At 42.6% G+C, this 23,159-nt stretch overlaps 2 protein-coding genes across 3 annotated transcripts in view; both read left to right on the forward strand.

Moving 5' to 3' along the window:
- LOC311498919 (uncharacterized protein) overlaps window positions 1-23,159 on the forward strand; it is a 227,553-nt gene that overhangs the window by 191,765 nt on the left and 12,629 nt on the right. The window lies entirely within an intron of this gene.
- Window positions 1-23,159, forward strand: part of LOC311498943 (uncharacterized protein) — a 34,956-nt gene that overhangs the window by 11,587 nt on the left and 210 nt on the right. The window contains exons 2-4 of one of the 2 annotated variants that reach the window (XR_014699433.1): window positions 22,480-22,611; window positions 22,773-22,883; window positions 23,017-23,127. Coding sequence is in view for 1 of the 2 variants with exons in the window: in XM_084559742.1 (XP_084415868.1) it covers window positions 22,531-22,611; window positions 22,769-22,883; window positions 23,017-23,127 (307 nt within the window). In the remaining variant the exon portion in view is untranslated. Of the gene's footprint in view, window positions 1-22,479; window positions 22,612-22,768; window positions 22,884-23,016; window positions 23,128-23,159 lie in introns of both variants that reach the window. The other variant, XM_084559742.1, reaches the window with a different exon arrangement.

Consider the following 23,159-nt stretch of genomic DNA (forward strand, 5'->3'; position numbering starts at 1 on the left):
GGAAGGAGGGAGAGAGAGAGGGGGGGGGGGGGGGGGGGGTCATGGAGTGTTCTGTCTCCCCATTGTAACAGTCTGAGAGTCCCTAATGTTTTGTCAGTCTGTGTCTGTAATGCTATAGTGGGAGGGGAGGTGGGGGGGTTGGAGTGGGGGGGTCATAGTGTCAGGTTCTGGCTCCCTACTATAGTCCTGTAATGGGTTAAGTGGTCATAATGTTTTGGCAGTCTCTTACTGTAATGGTTAAATGGAGTGGGGGGGGGGGGGGGGGGGTCATAGTGTCGGATTCTGGCTCCCAACTATAGTCCTGTAATGGGTTAAGTGGTCATAATGTTTTGGCAGTCTCTTACTGTAATGGTTAAATGGAGTGGGGGGGGTCATAGTGTCAGATTCTGCCACCCTACTATAGTCCTATAATGGGTTGAGGGGTCATAATGTTTTGGCAGTCTGTGTCTGTAATGCTATAGTGGGAGGGGGGTGGGGGGGTTGGAGTGGGGGGGTCATAATGTCAGGTTCTGGCCCCCTACAGTACTGCAGTAATGGTTTGGGGGGTTTTAATGTTTTGGCAGATACTGTTATCCACTGAGAACTGTTTTCCCGCCTCGGGTCTGGTTGTCATGGCTACCAGGGTCAACTGCTGCTCCTTCTCCTTCTCCCTCTCACCTCTGCCTGAGTCAGAGGGAAAGTGCAGACAAGGATTTGCCCTCCGAACAAATGCTTGTATCTCAAAAACTACAAGTGCTATCGAGAAAACAAACACATCGTGAGCGTCAGCCAAGGGTTTTCTACAATTTAGTGTTGTTGCCACGCGCGTACTGCCAAAATTGTGGCCGTAGTCGTTTTGGAAAGAAAGTATGCGACACGAAAATCGTCGAGAAATCCCTCTCGATTTCCACATACACACACATGGGGAAAAATTCGAAAAGCTGTCGCCGCACTCCTCGCTCAGAGGTGCCTCCAGTCCAAACCGTACGTCCCACACAAATCAAACCAACACCATCTTAAAGCCAACAAAAATCCCTACGTTTTTATGTATTTTTTATCTCTGTACCTCAAAAACTGTGGCCACCACATGAGATCGAACCTTTTTTTTTCAGAATATCACCGAAACTCTGAAGTTAGAGTGAGCATAAGAGGGAGGGATTTTTAATTTTTTTCCCCAGATTTCACCAAACGTAAACTGCGACCCTGACCAAACCGTAAAAGGTATCGAAACGCCGTTTTCAGGAAGAGAAAGCTACACTTCCCGTGCCTCGTACAAACTTCCAAGCAAGTTTCTACTACAAAGCATGGCCGAGTAATCGCTGGACAAAGCCAAGCTGTAAATTTTGGAATGTTGCCGCTTTTTTCGGGCTTCTCCATTCATTTCAATGGGAAATTGATCGCGGTTTTTTCGCGACTACGTCGCGAAACTGTATAGAAGCACACCGAGTCCGATCGAGACGCACGTTTTGATGTATTTTGTGTCTGTGTGCGACGAACGGTATTTGAGTTGAAAGGTTTCGAAAATCACGTAGGAAAAAGTTTAATAAAAAGAAAAAACGTAGTGAAGAACAATAGTTTGCATTGCAGGCACTGCATCACTAACTAGACAATTCCCCTGCGGGAAATCGCGAGAGTGATGCAGTGTCCGCAGCAGTCTGCGATACCACGCTATATTGCTGTGATAGTACGATGCTACGATGCTATGATGATGCTACTATGCCAAGATGCTACAATGCTATGATGCTAAGATACTAAGATGCTATGATACTAAGATGCTACAAAGCTAAGATACTATGTTGCTACGATGCTAAGATGCTACAATGCAATTATACTAAGATGCTATGATGCTTTAATGATCACCTGTTCATATAGTCATAATATAATCCTGGTGAAAATATTTGCGACTTACGTTGCAAATAATTTCATGTTTGACTACAAAAAGTAATGGTCAGGTCAAGACAGGTATGAAAGTATTCGCGACTTACGTCGCGAATGTCTTTACTAAGTAGCATGTCTTTACTACCATGAGCAGCAGCTATAACAAAAAGCACAACTCAAATAGTCATTTAAGGCCTGGTTCCTTCTGACTGGATGGGTGTGAGTTTGATGTCATGCAGGGTACAACAAACCAAACAGGATGAGGAGGATGCAGTAGGCCTGGCTGAGAGAGAGAGACACTGAGAAGGGTCGTCCTTTACGCCCTTCTACAAACTGAAGGGCAGGTACAGGCAGCAGACCCCTCCCAGCTCCACCTGAAAGCCAGCATCAAATAAGGAAGAGAGTGGGAGGGATCTCACTAGGATCCCCAGACAAAGAACGAGCAAATCGTAACAATTGATCGTTAATCATAATAATTTTAACAATAAAACTCATTACTCCTACCTGAGCAATAGTTTAACAGTTTACGGCACAGTCTTACAGTTAGAAAAACATCAATATTAAACTTAACACATCCAGGCTGTAACAAGGAATCAGCGATGAAGTGAAGACCTTCAAATTGTCCTGCGAGTCCAGCTCTTCGTCTCATGTTGGACGTCACTGCAGTCTGTCTGGATCAGCTGGAGGAAAACTATAGGCAGACAAATAGACATGTCAAATAATGTTATGTAACATACTTAATATAACTCTTATGAGTGTTCAACAGCTCATTATTTATTTAATTAAAAACATCATATTATATTAAATTACTCCAATTATATATATATATATATATATATATACTGTCATTAATGTTGTTGCAAGCCATAAATGTGTCCTACTTTATGTGGTGGAATAATATATTTTTCAGTTTGACACAGTTTCATTTAAAAATATCTTCCCTTTAAATTGTAAAACTTCAACATTATTACTGTGATAAGCACCCGCTAGCAAGGCGGCGAATTAGCCGGCGGCTAACCCCACTAGCCTCCGCGTTAGCTCACGGCTAACTGCCGCGGCTAATTCGTGTTTAACTCCCGCGGGTCCGCGGTTAAATCCCGGTTAGCTAGCGGTTAGCTCGAGGCTAACTCCGCGGTTGAGTCCGCGGCGTTAAGGTAGCGGCTAGCTAGCTCCGTTAGCTCCGCTAGCTTGCTAACATACATGAGCTATGCTGGAAGGCTAGTCGTCGGCTAAATCACTGGGCGGCTAGTCGTTAGCGTCTGTTAGCAGTTGAGCTATTCACTGACCTAATAAGATGAAGGAAACGGGTCCGGGATGTTGTGTCAGGAGTTTCAGCAAAGCAGCCAGATATAATTTGTGTTTAAAATAAAGGAAAAGGTCAAACATGAAGTTGTCATTCAGTCAATGACAAGAGCTATAGCTAAGAGGCCCAGCAGCTGTGTGAAAGCACCATGGCAGACAGGGATGGTTTGGGGGGTTTTAATGTTTTGGCAGATCATGTTTTCCACTGAGAGCTCTTTTCCCGCCTCTCGTCCCCTGCAGCTGCGTGTGTGAACGTGTGTAAGCTGGTTGGGGTCTGGTTGTCATGGCTACCAGGGTCAACTGCTCCTGTTAGAATGTCAGTTGGAAGACGGGGAGAGAGAGAGAAAATGCTGAAAAATCGCCTCGAACAGGAAGGACTTGTGGCCAAACCGTATTTCCAATCATTGAACCGACTTAACTTTGGGCATCTTGAGGCTTTCCTGAACGTCTACATATGCAGTTTGTGGGTAAAATGACGAAATGTGACCTATTCTAAGCGATTCAAAGAAAGTTTACGTCTGCTTTCCTCCAGAAATTTCCCTGCCTTTTTAACATGGCAGTCTATGGAGCTGTGGGTGGGTGTTGCTGGCGCATCTTTGTGTCTGACGCCAAAACTATAAGACTTACAGCTTTAGCAGACGAATTTGAGTGAGAAGACACATTTTCCTACGTTTCTATGTATAAATTATGTCTGTCGTGTGAAATTTGTGGCCACGGGAGCAGTTTCTGTGCAGTTTTTTGACTAACTTTCTTCTCCCCTCCTCACTCTAGCTGATGATGTCATCCACTCTAGCACAAACATTCCGCGCAATACACACCCATTATAAACCCTGAAATTTGAGTAAAAACCTACACAACTCTGAGGCTTCATAGTTTAAAAACGGTAAAAGTTGTCGACAAGTGAAGTGAATCTCTGAAGAGAAGGCAAGAGTACCTACGTTTTAAAGTTTAAATGAAGTCTCTCGGTTAAAGTATGCCAGAGCAGTTCATTGTTGAAAATGTCTGTTGAATTTTTATTTTTTTCGGGCTTCTCCATTCATTTCAATTGGGAAATTTGTCGCAGTTTTTTCGCGACTACGTCGCGAAAAAATCTTGTTTGGAAGAACTGTATAGAAGCACACCGAGTCCGATCGAGACGCACGTTTTGATGTATTTTGTGTCTGTGTGCGACGAACGGTATTTGAGTTGAAAGGTTTCGAAAATGCGTAGGAAAAAGTTTAATAATAACTAGACAATTCCCCTGCGGGAAATCGCGAGAGTGATGCAGTGGCCGCAGCAGTCTGCGATACCATGCTATATTGCTGTGATAGTACGATGCTACGATGCTATGATGATGCTACTATGCCAAGATGCTACTACAATGCTATGATGCTAAGATACTAAGATGCTATGATACTAAGATGCTACAAAGCTAAGATACTATGTTGCTACGATGCTAAGATGCTACAATGCAATTATACTAAGATGCTATGATGCTTTAATGATCACCTGTTCATATAGTCATAATATAATCCTGGTGAAAATATTTGCGACTTACGTTGCAAATAATTTCATGTTTGACTACAAAAAGTAATGGTCAGGTCAAGACAGGTATGAAAGTATTCGCGACTTACGTCGCGAATGTCTTTACTAAGTAGCATGTCTTTACTACCATGAGCAGCAGCTATAACAAAAAGCACAACTCAAATAGTCATTTAAGGCCTGGTTCCTTCTGACTGGATGGGTGTGAGTTTGATGTCATGCAGGGTACAACAAACCAAACAGGATGAGGAGGATGCAGTAGGCCTGGCTGAGAGAGAGAGACACTGAGAAGGGTCGTCCTTTATGCTTCGCCTTCTACAAACTGAAGGGCAGGTACAGGCAGCAGAGCCCTCCCAGCTCCACCTGAAAGCCAGCATCAAATAAGGAAGAGAGTGGGAGGGATCTCACTAGGATCCCCAGACAAAGAACGAGCAAATCGTAACAATTGATCGTTAATCATAATAATTTTAACAATAAAACTCATTACTCCTACCTGAGCAATAGTTTAACAGTTTACGGCACAGTTTTACAGTTAGAAAAACAATAATATTAAACTTAACACATCCAGGCTGTAACAAGGAATCAGCGATGAAGTGAAGACCTTCAAATTGTCCTGCGAGTCCAGCTCTTTGTCTCATGTTGGACGTCACTGCAGTCTGTCTGGATCAGCTGGAGGAAAACTATAGGCAGACAAATAGACATGTCAAATAATGTTATGTAACATACTTAATATAACTCTTATGAGTGTTCAACAGCTCATTATTTATTTAATTAAAAACATCATATATTAAATTACTCCAACTATATATATACTGTCATTAATGTTGTTGCAAGCCATAAATGTTTCCTACTTTATGTGGTGGAATAATATATTTTTCAGTTTGACACAGTTTAATTTAAAAATATCTTCCCTTTAAATTGTAAAACTTCAACATTATTACTGTGATAAGCACCCGCTAGCAAGGCGGCGAATTAGCCGGCGGCTAACCCCACTAGCCCCCGCGTTAGCTCACGGCTAACTGCCGCGGCTAATTCGTGTTTAACTCCCGCGGGTCCGCGGTTAAATCCCGGTTAGCTAGCGGTTAAATCCCGGTTAGCTCGAGGCTAGCTCGCGGTTAGCTCGAGGCTAACTCCGCGGTTGAGTCCGCGGCGGTTAGCTAGCGGCTAGCTAGCTCCGTTAGCTCCGCTAGCTTGCTAACATACATGCGCTATGCTGGAAGGCTAGTCGTCGGCTAAATCACTGGGCGGCTAGTCGTTAGCGTCTGTTAGCAGTTAAGCTATTCACTGACCTAATAAGATGAAGGAAACGGGCCAGGGATGTTGTGTCAGGAGTTTCAGCAAAGCAGCCAGATATAATTTGTGTTTAAAATAAAGGAAAAGGTCAAACATGAAGTTGTCATTCAGTCAATGAGAAGAGCTATAGCTAAGAGGCCCAGCAGCTGTGTGAAAGCACCAAGGGAGACATGGATGGTTTGGGGGGTTTTAATGTTTTGGCAGATCATGTTTTCCACTGAGAGCTCTTTTCCCGCCTCTCGTCCCCAGCAGCTGCGTGTGTGAACGTGTGTAAGCTGGTTGGGGTCTGGTTGTCATGGCTACCAGGGTCAACTGCTCCTGTTAGAATGTCAGTTGGAAGACGGGGAGAGAAAGAGAGAAAATGCTGAAAAATCGCCTCAAACAGGAAGGACTTGTGGCCAAACCGTATTTCCAATCATTGAACCGACTTAACTTTGGGCATCTTGAGGCTTTCCTGAACGTCTAGATATTTAATTTGTGGGTAAAATGAAGAAATGTGACCTATTCAAAGCGATTCAAAGAAAGGTTACGTCTGCTTTCCTCCAGAAATTTCCCTGCCTTTTTAACATGGCAGTCTATGGAGCTGTGGGTGGGTGTTGCTGGCGCATCTTTGTGTCTGACGCCAAAACTATAAGACTTACAGCTTTAGCAGACGAATTTGAGTGAGAAGACACATTTTCCTACGTTTCTATGTATAAATTATGTCTGTCGTGTGAAATTTGTGGCCACAGGAGCAGTTTCTCTGCAGTTTTTTGACTAACTTTCTTCTCCCCTCCTCACTCTAGCTGATGATGTCATCCACTCTAGCACAAACATTCCGCGCAATACACACCCATTATAAACCCTGAAATTTGAGTAAAAACCTACACAACTCTGAGGCTTCATAGTTTAAAAACGGTAAAAGTTGTCGACAAGTGAAGTGAATCTCTGAAGAGAAGGCAAGAGTACCTACGTTTTAAAGTTTAAATGAAGTCTCTCGGTTAAAGTATGCCAGAGCAGTTCATTGTTGAAAATGTCTGTTGAATTTTTATTTTTTTCGGGCTTCTCCATTCATTTCAATTGGGAAATTTGTCGCAGTTTTTTCGCGACTACGTCGCGAAAAAATCTTGTTTGGAAGAACTGTATAGAAGCACACCGAGTCCGATCGAGACGCACGTTTTGATGTATTTTGTGTCTGTGTGCGACGAACGGTATTTGAGTTGAAAGGTTTCGAAAATGCGTAGGAAAAAGTTTAATAATAACTAGACAATTCCCCTGCGGGAAATCGCGAGAGTGATGCAGTGGCCGCAGCAGTCTGCGATACCATGCTATATTGCTGTGATAGTACGATGCTACGATGCTATGATGATGCTACTATGCCAAGATGCTACTACAATGCTATGATGCTAAGATACTAAGATGCTATGATACTAAGATGCTACAAAGCTAAGATACTATGTTGCTACGATGCTAAGATGCTACAATGCAATTATACTAAGATGCTATGATGCTTTAATGATCACCTGTTCATATAGTCATAATATAATCCTGGTGAAAATATTTGCGACTTACGTTGCAAATAATTTCATGTTTGACTACAAAAAGTAATGGTCAGGTCAAGACAGGTATGAAAGTATTCGCGACTTACGTCGCGAATGTCTTTACTAAGTAGCATGTCTTTACTACCATGAGCAGCAGCTATAACAAAAAGCACAACTCAAATAGTCATTTAAGGCCTGGTTCCTTCTGACTGGATGGGTGTGAGTTTGATGTCATGCAGGGTACAACAAACCAAACAGGATGAGGAGGATGCAGTAGGCCTGGCTGAGAGAGAGAGACACTGAGAAGGGTCGTCCTTTATGCTTCGCCTTCTACAAACTGAAGGGCAGGTACAGGCAGCAGAGCCCTCCCAGCTCCACCTGAAAGCCAGCATCAAATAAGGAAGAGAGTGGGAGGGATCTCACTAGGATCCCCAGACAAAGAACGAGCAAATCGTAACAATTGATCGTTAATCATAATAATTTTAACAATAAAACTCATTACTCCTACCTGAGCAATAGTTTAACAGTTTACGGCACAGTTTTACAGTTAGAAAAACAATAATATTAAACTTAACACATCCAGGCTGTAACAAGGAATCAGCGATGAAGTGAAGACCTTCAAATTGTCCTGCGAGTCCAGCTCTTTGTCTCATGTTGGACGTCACTGCAGTCTGTCTGGATCAGCTGGAGGAAAACTATAGGCAGACAAATAGACATGTCAAATAATGTTATGTAACATACTTAATATAACTCTTATGAGTGTTCAACAGCTCATTATTTATTTAATTAAAAACATCATATATTAAATTACTCCAACTATATATATACTGTCATTAATGTTGTTGCAAGCCATAAATGTTTCCTACTTTATGTGGTGGAATAATATATTTTTCAGTTTGACACAGTTTAATTTAAAAATATCTTCCCTTTAAATTGTAAAACTTCAACATTATTACTGTGATAAGCACCCGCTAGCAAGGCGGCGAATTAGCCGGCGGCTAACCCCACTAGCCCCCGCGTTAGCTCACGGCTAACTGCCGCGGCTAATTCGTGTTTAACTCCCGCGGGTCCGCGGTTAAATCCCGGTTAGCTAGCGGTTAAATCCCGGTTAGCTCGAGGCTAGCTCGCGGTTAGCTCGAGGCTAACTCCGCGGTTGAGTCCGCGGCGGTTAGCTAGCGGCTAGCTAGCTCCGTTAGCTCCGCTAGCTTGCTAACATACATGCGCTATGCTGGAAGGCTAGTCGTCGGCTAAATCACTGGGCGGCTAGTCGTTAGCGTCTGTTAGCAGTTAAGCTATTCACTGACCTAATAAGATGAAGGAAACGGGCCAGGGATGTTGTGTCAGGAGTTTCAGCAAAGCAGCCAGATATAATTTGTGTTTAAAATAAAGGAAAAGGTCAAACATGAAGTTGTCATTCAGTCAATGAGAAGAGCTATAGCTAAGAGGCCCAGCAGCTGTGTGAAAGCACCAAGGGAGACATGGATGGTTTGGGGGGTTTTAATGTTTTGGCAGATCATGTTTTCCACTGAGAGCTCTTTTCCCGCCTCTCGTCCCCAGCAGCTGCGTGTGTGAACGTGTGTAAGCTGGTTGGGGTCTGGTTGTCATGGCTACCAGGGTCAACTGCTCCTGTTAGAATGTCAGTTGGAAGACGGGGAGAGAAAGAGAGAAAATGCTGAAAAATCGCCTCAAACAGGAAGGACTTGTGGCCAAACCGTATTTCCAATCATTGAACCGACTTAACTTTGGGCATCTTGAGGCTTTCCTGAACGTCTAGATATTTAATTTGTGGGTAAAATGAAGAAATGTGACCTATTCAAAGCGATTCAAAGAAAGGTTACGTCTGCTTTCCTCCAGAAATTTCCCTGCCTTTTTAACATGGCAGTCTATGGAGCTGTGGGTGGGTGTTGCTGGCGCATCTTTGTGTCTGACGCCAAAACTATAAGACTTACAGCTTTAGCAGACGAATTTGAGTGAGAAGACACATTTTCCTACGTTTCTATGTATAAATTATGTCTGTCGTGTGAAATTTGTGGCCACAGGAGCAGTTTCTCTGCAGTTTTTTGACTAACTTTCTTCTCCCCTCCTCACTCTAGCTGATGATGTCATCCACTCTAGCACAAACATTCCGCGCAATACACACCCATTATAAACCCTGAAATTTGAGTAAAAACCTACACAACTCTGAGGCTTCATAGTTTAAAAACGGTAAAAGTTGTCGACAAGTGAAGTGAATCTCTGAAGAGAAGGCAAGAGTACCTACGTTTTAAAGTTTAAATGAAGTCTCTCGGTTAAAGTATGCCAGAGCAGTTCATTGTTGAAAATGTCTGTTGAAATATATTTTTTTTCGGGCTTCTCCATTCATTTCAATTGGGAAATTTGTCGCAGTTTTTTCGCGACTACGTCGCGAAAAAATCTTGTTTGAAAGAACTGTATAGAAGCACACCGAGTCCGATCGAGACGCACGTTTTGATGTATTTTGTGTCTGTGTGCGACGAACGGTATTTGAGTTGAAAGGTTTCGAAAATGCGTAGGAAAAAGTTTAATAATAACTAGACAATTCCCCTGCGGGAAATCGCGAGAGTGATGCAGTGGCCGCAGCAGTCTGCGATACCATGCTATATTGCTGCGATAGTACGATGCTACGATGCTATGATGATGCTACTATGCCAAGATGCTACTACAATGCTATGATGCTAAGATACTAAGATGCTATGATACTAAGATGCTACAAAGCTAAGATACTATGTTGCTACGATGCTAAGATGCTACAATGCAATTATACTAAGATGCTATGATGCTTTAATGATCACCTGTTCATATAGTCATAATATAATCCTGGTGAAAATATTTGCGACTTACGTTGCAAATAATTTCATGTTTGACTACAAAAAGTAATGGTCAGGTCAAGACAGGTATGAAAGTATTCGCGACTTACGTCGCGAATGTCTTTACTAAGTAGCATGTCTTTACTACCATGAGCAGCAGCTATAACAAAAAGCACAACTCAAATAGTCATTTAAGGCCTGGTTCCTTCTGACTGGATGGGTGTGAGTTTGATGTCATGCAGGGTACAACAAACCAAACAGGATGAGGAGGATGCAGTAGGCCTGGCTGAGAGAGAGAGACACTGAGAAGGGTCGTCCTTTATGCTTCGCCTTCTACAAACTGAAGGGCAGGTACAGGCAGCAGACCCCTCCCAGCTCCACCTGAAAGCCAGCATCAAATAAGGAAGAGAGTGGGAGGGATCTCACTAGGATCCCCAGACAAAGAACGAGCAAATCGTAACAATTGATCGTTAATCATAATAATTTTAACAATAAAACTCATTACTCCTACCTGAGCAATAGTTTAACAGTTTACGGCACAGTCTTACAGTTAGAAAAACATCAATATTAAACTTAACACATCCAGGCTGTAACAAGGAATCAGCGATGAAGTGAAGACCTTCAAACTGTCCTGTTAGTCCAGCTCTTTGTCTCATGTTGGACGTCACTGCAGTCTGTCTGGATCAGCTGGAGGAAAACTATAGGCAGACAAATAGACATGTCAAATAATGTTATGTAACATACTGAATATAACTCTTATGAGTGTTCAACAGCTCATTATTTATTTAATTAAAAACATCATATTATATTAAATTACTCCAATTATATATATATACTGTCATTAATGTTGTTACAAGCCATAAACGTTTCCTACTTTATGTGATGGAATAATATATTTTTCAGTTTGACACAGTTTTAGTGGCTAACCCCACTAGCCTCCGCGTTAGCTCGCGGCTAACTCCCGCGGCTAACTCGCGGTTAAGTCCCGCGGGTCCGCAGTTAAATCCCGGTTAGCTCGCGGTTAAGTCCCGGTTAGCTCGTGGTTAAATCCCGGTTAGCTTGCGGTTAAATCCCGGTTAGCTTGCGGTTAGCTCGAGGCTAGCTCGCGGTTAGCTCGAGGCTAGCTCGCGGTTAGCTCGAGGCTAACTCCGCGATTTAGTCCGCGGCGGTTAGGTAGCTGCTAGCTCCGCTAGCTCGCTAACATACATGAGCTATGCTGGAAGGCTAGCCTAAGGCTAAAACATTGGGCGGCGAGTAGTTAACTTCTATTAACAGTTCAGCTATGTTGGGCACAAACACTTAACATATAAATAATTCTAGAAATTTACTTACCTAATAAAGTGATAGCACCAACAGAGGAGGGAGGGAGAGAGAGAGGGAAGGAGGGAGGGGGGGGGGGGGGGGTCATGGAGTGTTCTGTCTCCCCATTGTAACAGTCTGAGAGTCCCTAATGTTTTGTCAGTCTGTGTCTGTAATGGTATAGTGGGAGGGGAGGTGGGGGGGTTGGAGTGGGGGGGTCATAGTGTCAGGTTCTGGCTCCCTACTATAGTCCTGTAATGGGTTGAGGGGGTCATAATGTTTTGGCAGTCTGTGTCTGTAATGCTTAAATGGAGTGGAGGGGGGGGGTCATAGTGTCAGATTCTGGCTCCCTACTATAGTCCTGTAATGGGTTGAGGGGTCATTATGTTTTGGCAGTCTGTGTCTGTAATGCTATAGTGGGAGGGGGGTGGGGGGGTTGGAGTGGGGGGGTCATAATGTCAGGTTCTGGCCCCCTACAGTACTGCAGTAATGGTTTGGGGGGTTTTAATGTTTTGGCAGATACTGTTATCCACTGAGAACTGTTTTCCCGCCTCGGGTCTGGTTGTCATGGCTACCAGGGTCAACTGCTGCTCCTTCGCCTTCTCCCTCTCACCTCTGCCTGAGTCAGAGGGAAAGTGCAAACTAGGATTTGCCCTCCGAACAAATGCTCATAAATCAAAAACTACAAGTCCTATCGGGAAAACGAACACATCGTGAGCGTCAGCCGAGGGTTTTCTACAATTTAGTGTTGTTCCCACGCGCCTACTGCGAAAATTGTGGCCGTAGTCGTTTTAGGAAAAAAGTATGCGACGTGAAAAATCGTCGAAAAATCGCTCTCGCTTTCCACATACACACACATGGGGAAAAATTCGAAAACTGGTCGCCGCACTCCTCGCTCAGAGGAGCCTCCAGTCCAAACCGTACGTCCCACACAAATCAAACCAACACCATCTTAAAGCCAACAAAAATCCCTACGTTTTTATGTATTTTTTATCTCTGTACCTCAAAAACTGTGGCCACCACATGAGATTGAACCTTTTTTTTTCAGAATATCACCGAAACTCTGAAGTTAGAGTGAGGCTCAGAGGGAGGGATTTTTAATTTTTTTCCCCAAATTTCACCAAACGTAAACTGCGACCCTGACCAAACCGTAAAAGGTATCGAAACGCCGTTTTCAGGAAGAGAAAGCTACACTTCCCGTGCCTCGTACAAACTTCCAAGCAAGTTTCTACTACAAAGCATGGCCGAGTAATCGCTCGACAAAGCCAAGCTGTAAATTTTGGAATGTTGCCGCTTTTTTCGGGCTTCTCCATTCATTTCAATGGGAAATTGATCGCGATTTTTTCGCGACTACGTCGCGAAAAAATCTTGTTTGAAAGAACTGTATAGAAGCACACCGAGTCCGATCGAGACGCACGTTTTGATGTATTTTGTGTCTGTGTGCGACGAACGGTATTTGAGTTGAAAGGTTTCGAAAATCGGCCGTAGGAAAAAGTTTAATAATAACTAGACAATTCCCCTGCGGGAAATCGCGAGAGTGATGCAGTGGCCGCAGCAGTCTGCGATACCATGCTATATTGCTGTGATAGTACGATGCTACGATGCTACGATGATGCTACTATGCCAAGATGCTACAATGCTGAATGAATTAATTAATTTATTGATCATTGAGAGATACTCACGAGCACGAACGGGGGGACGAGCTTGAGAGCAGGGTCGGTGGGAAGGCTCCTCTCCGGCCGGGGGGGACGTCTGATGAAACATTAAGACCAAACACATACAGAACTCAGCAGTTAAGGAGAAAACAATAGATGTAACATTTCTAGAGCCATTTTCACGCAGACAGATGTCATTGTGGCACAGAAGCTTATCTACTGTGTAAATACCTCCAGGGGGGAAGGGGTGGACCTCAGCTCCTCCAGGTCGAGCCTCCTCCAGCGCTGCTTCACCGCCATGGAACGTCTGGACTTCCTAGGCATCCTGCTGACAAAAAATAGACAGAAAAAAAAAACAAGACAAAATACTTTTCAAAGCTTAACAGGCTATCAAACCTATCAAACTAACCTAAACCCTAACCTTTACCTAAACTCTAACTACCTAATGTAAAATAATCTAATCTAAGACAAATTAATGTAATATGTTATACTTAAATTAAATCTGTGTAGATGAAGGTGTGGTGAATGTATGTGTGTGGGTGAGGTGGCGATACTGCTCTGTGATGGTTGAGGGCGATGAATCAACGATGATCACTCTCAGCTGTCGAAGCACAGGAACCCTTTAATCCTATCAAAGACAATGCAAAAAAATTGAAATGTCTTTCAAATGTTATAAGTAAATGTAAGCAACAAGCTAATAACAAAGCAGACACATGTTAAACATCTGTAGTTGTCATAAAGTGTGTGTTTTCCTTATACTAAGATGCTATGATGCTAAGATACTACAATGCTAAGATGCTTTAATGATGCTACAATGCTATGATGCTAAGATGCTTTAATGATGCTACCATGCTATGATGCTTTAATGATCACCTGTTCATATAGTCATAATATAATCCTGGTGAAATTATTTGCGATTTACGTCGCAAATAATTTCATGTTTGACTACAAAAAGTAATGGTCACGTCAAGACAGGTATGAAAGTATTCGCGACTTACGTCGCGAATGTCTTTACTAAGTAGCATGTCTTTACTACCATGAGCAGCAGCTATAACAAAAAGCACAACTCAAATAGTCATTTAAGGCCTGGTTCCTACTGACTGGATGGGTGTGAGTTTGATGTCATGCAGGGTACAACAAACCAAACAGGATGAGGAGGATGCAGTAGGCCTGGCTGAGAGAGAGAGACACTGAGAAGGGTCGTCCTTTATGCTTCGCCTTCTACAAACTGAAGGGCAGGTACAGGCAGCAGACCCCTCCCAGCTCCACCTGAAAGCCAGCATCAAATAAGGAAGAGAGTGGGACGGATCGTCACACCCCCACCAGGATTATATTATGACTATATGAACAGTTTAAATGAAGTCTCTCGGTTAAAGTATGCCAGAGCAGTTCATTGTTGAAAATGTCTGTTGAATTTTTTTTTTTTTCGGGCTTCTCCATTCATTTCAATTGGGAAATTTGTCGCAGTTTTTTCGCGACTACGTCGCGAAAAAATCGTGTTTGAAAGAACTGTATAGAAGCACACCGAGTCCGATCGAGACGCACGTTTTGATGTATTTTGACCTGTGTGCGACGAACGGTATTTGAGTTGAAAAGTTTCGAAAATGCGTAGGAAAAAGTTTAATAATAATAATAATAAAAAGAAAAAACGTAGTGAAGAACAATAGTTTGCAGTGCTTCGCACTGCAAACTATTGGCCCCCATAGCTTTGCTATGAGGGGGTCAATAGTTTGCATTGCGTAGCACTGCATCACTAACTAGACAATTCCCCTGCGGGAAATCGCGAGAGTGATGCAGTGGCCACAGCAGTCTGCGATACCATGCTATATTGCTGTGATAGTACGATGCTACGATGCTATGATGATGCTACTATGCCAAGATGCTACAATGCTATGATGCTAAGATACTAAGATGCTACAAAGCTAAGATACTATGTTGCTACGATGCTAAGATGCTACAATGCAATTATACTAAGATGCTATGATGCTTTAATGATCACCTGTTCATATAGTCATAATATAATCCTGGTGAAAATATTTGCGACTTACGTTGCAAATAATTTCATGTTTGACTACAAAAAGTAATGGTCAGGTCAAGACAGGTATGAAAGTATTCGCGACTTACGTCGCGAATGTCTTTACTAAGTAGCATGTCTTTACTACCATGAGCAGCAGCTATAACAAAAAGCACAACTCAAATAGTCATTTAAGGCCTGGTTCCTTCTGACTGGATGGGTGTGAGTTTGATGTCATGCAGGGTACAACAAACCAAACAGGATGAGGAGGATGCAGTAGGCCTGGCTGAGAGAGAGAGACACTGAGAAGGGTCGTCCTTTACGCCCTTCTACAAACTGAAGGGCAGGTACAGGCAGCAGACCCCTCCCAGCTCCACCTGAAAGCCAGCATCAAATAAGGAAGAGAGTGGGAGGGATCTCACTAGGATCCCCAGACAAAGAACGAGCAAATCGTAACAATTGATCTTTAATCATAATAATTTTAACAATAAAACTCATCACTCCTACCTGAGCAATAGTTTAACAGTTTACGGCACAGTTTTACAGTTAGAAAAACAATAATATTAAACTTAACACATCCAGGCTGTAACAAGGAATCAGCGATGAAGTGAAGACCTTCAAATTGTCCTGCGAGTCCAGCTCTTTGTCTCATGTTGGACGTCACTGCAGTCTGTCTGGATCAGCTGGAGGAAAACTATAGGCAGACAAATAGACATGTCAAATAATGTTATGTAACATACTTAATATAACTCTTATGAGTGTTCAACAGCTCATTATTTATTTAATTAAAAACATCATATTATATTAAATTACTCCAATTATATAGATATATACTGTCATTAATGTTGTTGCAAGCCATAAATGTTTCCTACTTTATGTGGTGGAATAATATATTTTTCAGTTTGACACAGTTTCATTTAAAAATATCTTCCCTTTAAATTGTAAAACTTCAACATTATTACTGTGATAAGCACCCACTAGCAACGCGGCGAATTAGCCGGCGGCTAACCCCACTAGCCTCCGCGTTAGCTCACGGCTAACTGCCGCGGCTAATTCGTGTTTAACTCCCGCGGGTCCGCGGTTAAATCCCGGTTAGCTAGCGGTTAAATCCCGGTTAGCTCGCGGTTAGCTCGAGGCTAGCTCGCGGTTAGCTCGAGGCTAACTCCGCGGTTGAGTCCGCGGCGGTTAGCTAGCGGCTAGCTAGCTCCGTTAGCTCCGCTAGCTTGCTAACATACATGAGCTATGCTGGAAGGCTAGTCGTCGGCTAAATCACTGGGCGGCTAGTAGTTAGCGTCTGTTACCAGTTGAGCTATTCACTGACCTAATAAGATGAAGGAAACGGGTCAGGGATGTTGTGTCAGGAGTTTCAGCAAAGCAGCCAGATATAATTTGTGTTTAAAATAAAGGAAAAGGTCAGAATGTCAGGTTCTGGCCCCCTACAGTACTGCAGTAATGGTTTGGGGGGTTTTAATGTTTTGGCAGATACTGTTTTCCACTGAGAGCTCTTTTCCCGCCTCTCGTCCCCTCCTGCTGCGTGTGTAAGCTGGTTGGGGTCTGGTTGTCATGGCTACCAGGGTCAACTGACGCTGAAGTCTCCTTCTCTCTCTCACCTCTGCCTGAGTCAGAGGGAAAGTGCAAACTAGGATTTGCCCTCCGAACAAATGCTCATAAATCAAAAACTACAAGTCCTATCGGGAAAACGAACACATCGTGAGCGTCAGCCGAGGGTTTTCTACAATTTAGTGTTGTTCCCACGCGCCTACTGCGAAAATTGTGGCCGTAGTCGTTTTAGAAAAAAAGTATGCGACGTGAAAAATCGTCGAAAAATCGCTCTCGCTTTCCACATACACACACATGGGGAAAAATTCGAAAACTGGTCGGCGCACTCCTCGCTCGGAGGAGCCTGCAGCCCAAACCGTACGTCCCACACAAATAAAACCCACACCATCTGAAAGCCAACAAAAATCCCTACGTTTTTACATATTTTTTATCTCTGTACCTCAAAAACTGTGGCCACCACGTGAGATTGAACCTTTTTTTTTCAGAATATCACCGAAACTCTGAAGTTAGTGAGCGTCAGAGGGAGGGATTTTTAATTTTTTTCCCCAGATTTCACCAAACGTAAACTGCGACCCTGACCAAACCGTAAAAGGTATCGAAACGCCGTTTTCAGGAAGAGAAAGCTACACTTCCCGTGCCTCGTACAAACTTCCAAGCAAGTTTCTACTACAAAGCATGGCCGAGTAATCGCTGGACAAAGCCAAGCTGTAAATTTTGGAATGTTGCCGCTTTTTTCGGGCTTCTCCATTCATTTCAATGGGAAATTGATCGCGGTTTTTTCGCGACCACGTCGCGAACAAATCTTGTTTGAAAGAACTGTATAGAAGCACACCGAGTCCGATCGAGACGCACGTTTTGATGTATTTTGTGTCTGTGTGCGACGAACGGTATTTGAGTTGAAAGGTTTCGAAAATCGGCCGTAGGAAAAAGTTTAATAATAATAAGAAGAAAAACGTAGTGAAGAACAATAGTTTGCAGTGCTTCGCACTGCAAACTATTGACTCCCATAGCTTTGCTATGAGGGTCAATAGTTTGCATTGCGTAGCACTGCATCACTAATAAGAAGAAAAAACGTAGTGAAGAACAATAGTTTGCAGTGCTTCGCACTGCAAACTATTGACTCCCATAGCTTTGCTATGAGGGTCAATAGTTTGCATTGCGTAGCACTGCATCACTAACTAGAAAATTCCCGCAGGAAATTTTGAGAGTGACTCGAGGGCTGCTGCCGGGGTTATTAAAAAAAGAAAAGGAAAAAGATGTTAGCATTACCATTACTAATGTTGGCATTACCATTTGCCACGCTAACGCGCGGCGCTGACGCACTAAACTAGGCTAAGGCTAGAGATTAGCACAGTCACGCACACACACAATACGTGGATATCTTGTTACGTCACTGTATAATACCGGCGCCATCTTTAGGACCGCCCAGGGACCGCCAGTGACAGGAAGTAAACAGAAAATGCCTTCTATCTGCTGTGCTGTGGGCTGTGATAACAGCAAGTCAAAAAAAAAAACGGGACATACGTTTTATAACATTCCTAAAAACGCTGAAAGAAGACATAAGTGGTTAGCCAGGATAAAAACCCACCTCTACTCCCTGGCATTTTTTTTTCTTTAACCCTGTACTTCTGCTTATTCTCTGTATGTATGTGTTGCTTAGCTTAGGCTGTGTTTAGTCGTTCACTGTACAGCACTTTGGTCAGCTTATGCTGTTTGTAAAGGTGCTTTCTAAATTAAATTTACTTTACTATGTTTTCGCTAACAAATTTAAGGTCAGTTAAAAAAACGAGATGCCATTATTATCCTAGCATTGACCTAGGAGGCTACCAGCTCTGTAGCACTCAGTAGCACCACCACCTAGCAAGTTAGTAGCGTAGTAAACTTAAAGGGGAACTCCGGCGCAAAATGAACCTGGGGTTAATAACACATGTGTGCCGAGTTCGACCGTTCTCTGGTATTTGTTTTCATGCATTTGTTTTGTTAGTCAAATGTGACCAGTTTTCTTCAAACCGCTAATTAGCGTACAACGCTAGCCTTCGGGGCACACCGACACATGAAAAGAAATCGCTATTTCTATACCACTAACAAGGCTCACAATATCACCACACTTACACGGTAGCATAACTAGGGTCTCTACATGTAAACCGAAGCACTGAGAACTTTGCAAGTATACAGGTAGTTTATTAAAAAAGGAATACAGTACCGTTCGCGTCCGGCTCGCTTATCCAAGCGGGCGCCATCTTGGGGATCTGAACTGTCTGTTGCCGGAAGAAAGCACTGAGAGCACTGAACGAAGAGAGTTCAGTTTCCCCAAGATGGCGCCCGCTTGGATATGCGAGCCGGACGCGAACGGTACTGTATTCCTTTTTTAATAAACTACCTGTATACTTGCAAAGTTCTCAATGCTTCGGTTTACATGTAGAGACCCTAGTTATGCTACCGTGTAAGTGTGGTGATATTGTGAGCCTTGTTACTGGTATAGAAATAGCGATTTCTTTTTATGTGTCGGTGTGCCCCGAAGGCTAGCGTTATACGCTAAATAGCGGTTCGCAAGAAAACTGGTAAAATATGACTAACAAAACAAATGCATGAAAACAAATACCAGAGAACGGTCGAACTCGGTACACATGTGTTATTAACCCCAGGTTCATTTTGCGCCGGAGTTCCCCTTTAAGTAAACATATATCTTACCTTTCCTGTAAATAAGAAAAGTTCCCTCATGTCCAGATGATAAACTCGTGGATCTGTCACCCATCCTGCTTTGAAATACATGAAGGCTTCCGTGCTCTTGTATGCCTTGAGGGACTCGCCGGAGTATGGGGAGGGGTTGTGGATCAGATAAATGTAAATGTCGCCAAAAGATATGTTTGGCAAGTTAACGGCAGATTTCAGCGGTGTCAGTAGTTGATTCGGAAGTACATACGGGTCAAAACCTAAAATATCAATTTTTTTTTAATATCGTTGCTTTTCTGTGTCAGAGAGATGCGACATCATCTGAGTAACGTTAGCAGAGCCCGTTTCTTGAACGTTAACGCTAGCCATTTCTCCCGCCGCTGAGTGGCGCTATGGTCCTAAAGATGGCGGCCACAACAAAAAGGTCACGTGATTGACCCGCATCAATAGAAAACATTCAGCTCAGATGTACACACAGAGCAAGCAGAGTGACAGTCACCTCAAAAAATGTCTTGCTTTACCTCTCTGTTACTGCCTGTCTGTCTTTTACCCTCTCTCTGTCTCTTTCTTTGTTATTTACTTAAATAAACTGAAATTAACTGCCAAGGACTACAAAAATGGCTGCAGCTGTGGCCCTGGCCTGAGGCTGCCATGGTGACTCTGCTGGTTGCCATGACTACTCACAGACACAGGGGAGGAGAAGGAAGAAATTTTGATTTTTTGCCCTCTGACAGTCCTCGCATTTGGGCTCACTGAGGCAAAACCAAAGCTCACATCAGAAAAAAAAAACAGACAGTGATTGGCAGGAGAAGTTCCCGAACACACTGATGTAATTTTGGTGTCTCTGGAGTAAATATTGTGGAAACTGTGGCGAGTATAAGAAGAGGGTGGATTCAGCTTTCCTCGAAAATCAGCTTCATATTTTGAATGGGAGTTTATTGGCAGTTGGAGCGGGACACTCCTCACTCTGGGGCACGCCATTCAAATTCAGAAAATGTCTCGTCTTAGACGAGCACATTGTATGAATCAGGACAAGTTCCTCTACAAAAGTGGAAAAAATCTAATGTCTATGATGTAAGATGTGCCCAGGAGCAGCGTGGAAAGAGAAAAATTTCAGTGAATTTCAGACAGCCTGTCTCACTCTAGCCTGTGAGGTCCCCCACTCTAGGCCGAACATTCCACGCAATACACACCCATTATAAACTCAGAAATTTCACATGATTGATCACAATGATTGACGAGTGACTGATCGAAAAGTATAAAAGATATCAAAAATCTGAATAGAACTTTTATAGAGGACAAATTTACCTACATTTTAAAGTTTAAATAGAGTCTGTAGGTGAAATTTTGCGGGAGGAGTTAGCTTTTGAAAATGCCCCTCAAAAGTGTCAGTTTTCTCGTTTTTTCGCAGTTTCCCATTCATTTCAATGGGACGATTTTCGCAGTTTTTCGCGAATAAATTCGCGAAAAATTCATGGATTCCTTATAAAAGTAATAGCACACCGATCCCGATAAAGGCGCACGTTTTGATGTAATTTTTGTCGGTGTCGCCCCAAAATTGCGGGGCGAGTTTGAAATCGAAAAAAGGTACGGAAGATGAATAATATAGAAGAAACACGCAGAAGAACAATAGTGTCTCGTGGCTTCGCCACGAGACACGACTCCCCATATAGCTTAGAGCTATATGGGGAGTCGTGTCTCGTGCGTAGCCTCGAGTCACTAATAATAATAAGAAGAAAAACGTAGTGAAGAACAATAGTTTGCAGTGCTTCGCACTGCAAACTATTGACCCCCATAGCTTTGCTATGAGGGGGTCAATAGTTTGCATTGCGTAGCACTGCATCACTAATAATAAGAAGAAAAAACGTAGTGAAGAACAATAGTTTGCAGTGCTTCGCACTGCAAACTATTGACCCCTATAGCTTTGCTATGAGGGGGTCAATAGTTTGCATTGCAGGCACTGCATCACTAATAAAGAATCCTTGAATCCTTGAATCATACCATTCTCAGTCCAGCTCTACAACAACTCACCTTTCTGTAACAGATAACTCCATGTTAGTCATGGTAATGGACACTATTGCACCTTACACCTTATCCTGTATATATAATATATATTCTTCCGAATCTATTTCTTGTACATATGCTAATATGCTAATTTGTACATTTTTGCTTATACTATTTTTATTTTATTTTACTAGATTTTATTTTAGTTATTTCTATTTTATTTAATCTTCTTTTATCTGAGGTTCTTAAGAGTGTTTGTATGTACAACTAAGCTACTGTGACTAAGCAATTTCCCTTGTGGATGAATAAAGTTTGTCTAAGTCTAAGTCTATTGTGTGTCCCAGCACCATTTTAGCGCCTGTCTGATCACTGATCAAATGATCAAAATTGATCATTATTGAGTTAACATTAAGATATACCAGATTATTGATCAGCTCTCAGGCTGTTATTCTATTTCTAAATTGTGGTTTTGGACTCATTGAAAAGTTTTTCCATGTAAATTCGTTTCTTGTACCTCAGCACCATGGGTGTACACGCCTTCAGTTGCTCAGCACATGGACTCTGGAACTCCCTCCCCCCTCACATACGACAGTCAGACTCCATCTCACTATTCAAATCACAACTCAAAACTCGTGTTCAAATTGTCTTACTCTCTATAACTGGACCCTGCTTCTTGCATAGCACTACTGTCCCTGTCCACTGTTTGTTGTTTTAATATGTTTTTATTCTCTGTTAGGTGACCTTGGGTACATGAAAGGTGTCATTAAAATAAAATATATTATTATTTTTATTGTTGTAAGTTTGTATTGGTTTTTGTTTTTGCATCTACATGACATCGTCCACAGTATCACTCTTTGTCTGAATACTCTCAGTCTGACCTTCTTGTTTTAACATTCAGTGGTCTGTGACTATTTAAATGCATCATGTGATTGTTAGACACTCTGATGTGTTTACAGACTCTGAAGTTATGAGGATGTGACGACGTCCTCAGATCAAATCCAGGACTGATGAGAGAGAGAATGAGCAGCTTCTTCTCAACACATGAAGGTGGAAAGTGTCTGAAAGTCGACCTGAAGAGAGTTCAACAGGTGAGAATCCTACCAGAGAAATCTGGAAATGTCTCAGCTGTTCCAGAATTCATTCTTTGTATTAGATTCTACATAAGACTCCATGTGATTACTGTTTCACTCTGAACTGATTAGAAGGAACTTGTCACTGTTAAAATGTTATGTCTTGTGTTTGTAGGAAGATCTAACAGCAGAAATAAGACTCTCCTGTATCCAGCTGTGTCCATGGAGAGAGACCAGTCTAAGAGTCAACCTGTTGACTTCAAACATGAACAGAAGTCAGCTGATCCAGCGTAAGAAAAGAACAAATACATTCTATCACAAAGATAGGACTTTGCATTTTACTGTTTAAAATTCCAATTGAAGGAACCAGGAAGAGTTTATTCAGTATGTGTGGTGTGTTAATCCAGAAGTTATTTTTAACAGAATCCATCAGCGACCACATTCCTCTGGAGTCAAGTCAATGTCCAGGAAGAGAAACCATTCTAAGAGTCCACCAGTTAATGTCAAACGTGCACAGCAGTCTCCTGACCCAAGGTAAGAAAAGAAAAAATCTATTTCTCTGACAG

Source organism: Chelon labrosus, assembly GCF_963514085.1.
Source record: "Chelon labrosus genome assembly, chromosome: 14".
Classification (NCBI taxonomy): Eukaryota; Metazoa; Chordata; class Actinopteri; order Mugiliformes; family Mugilidae; genus Chelon; species Chelon labrosus.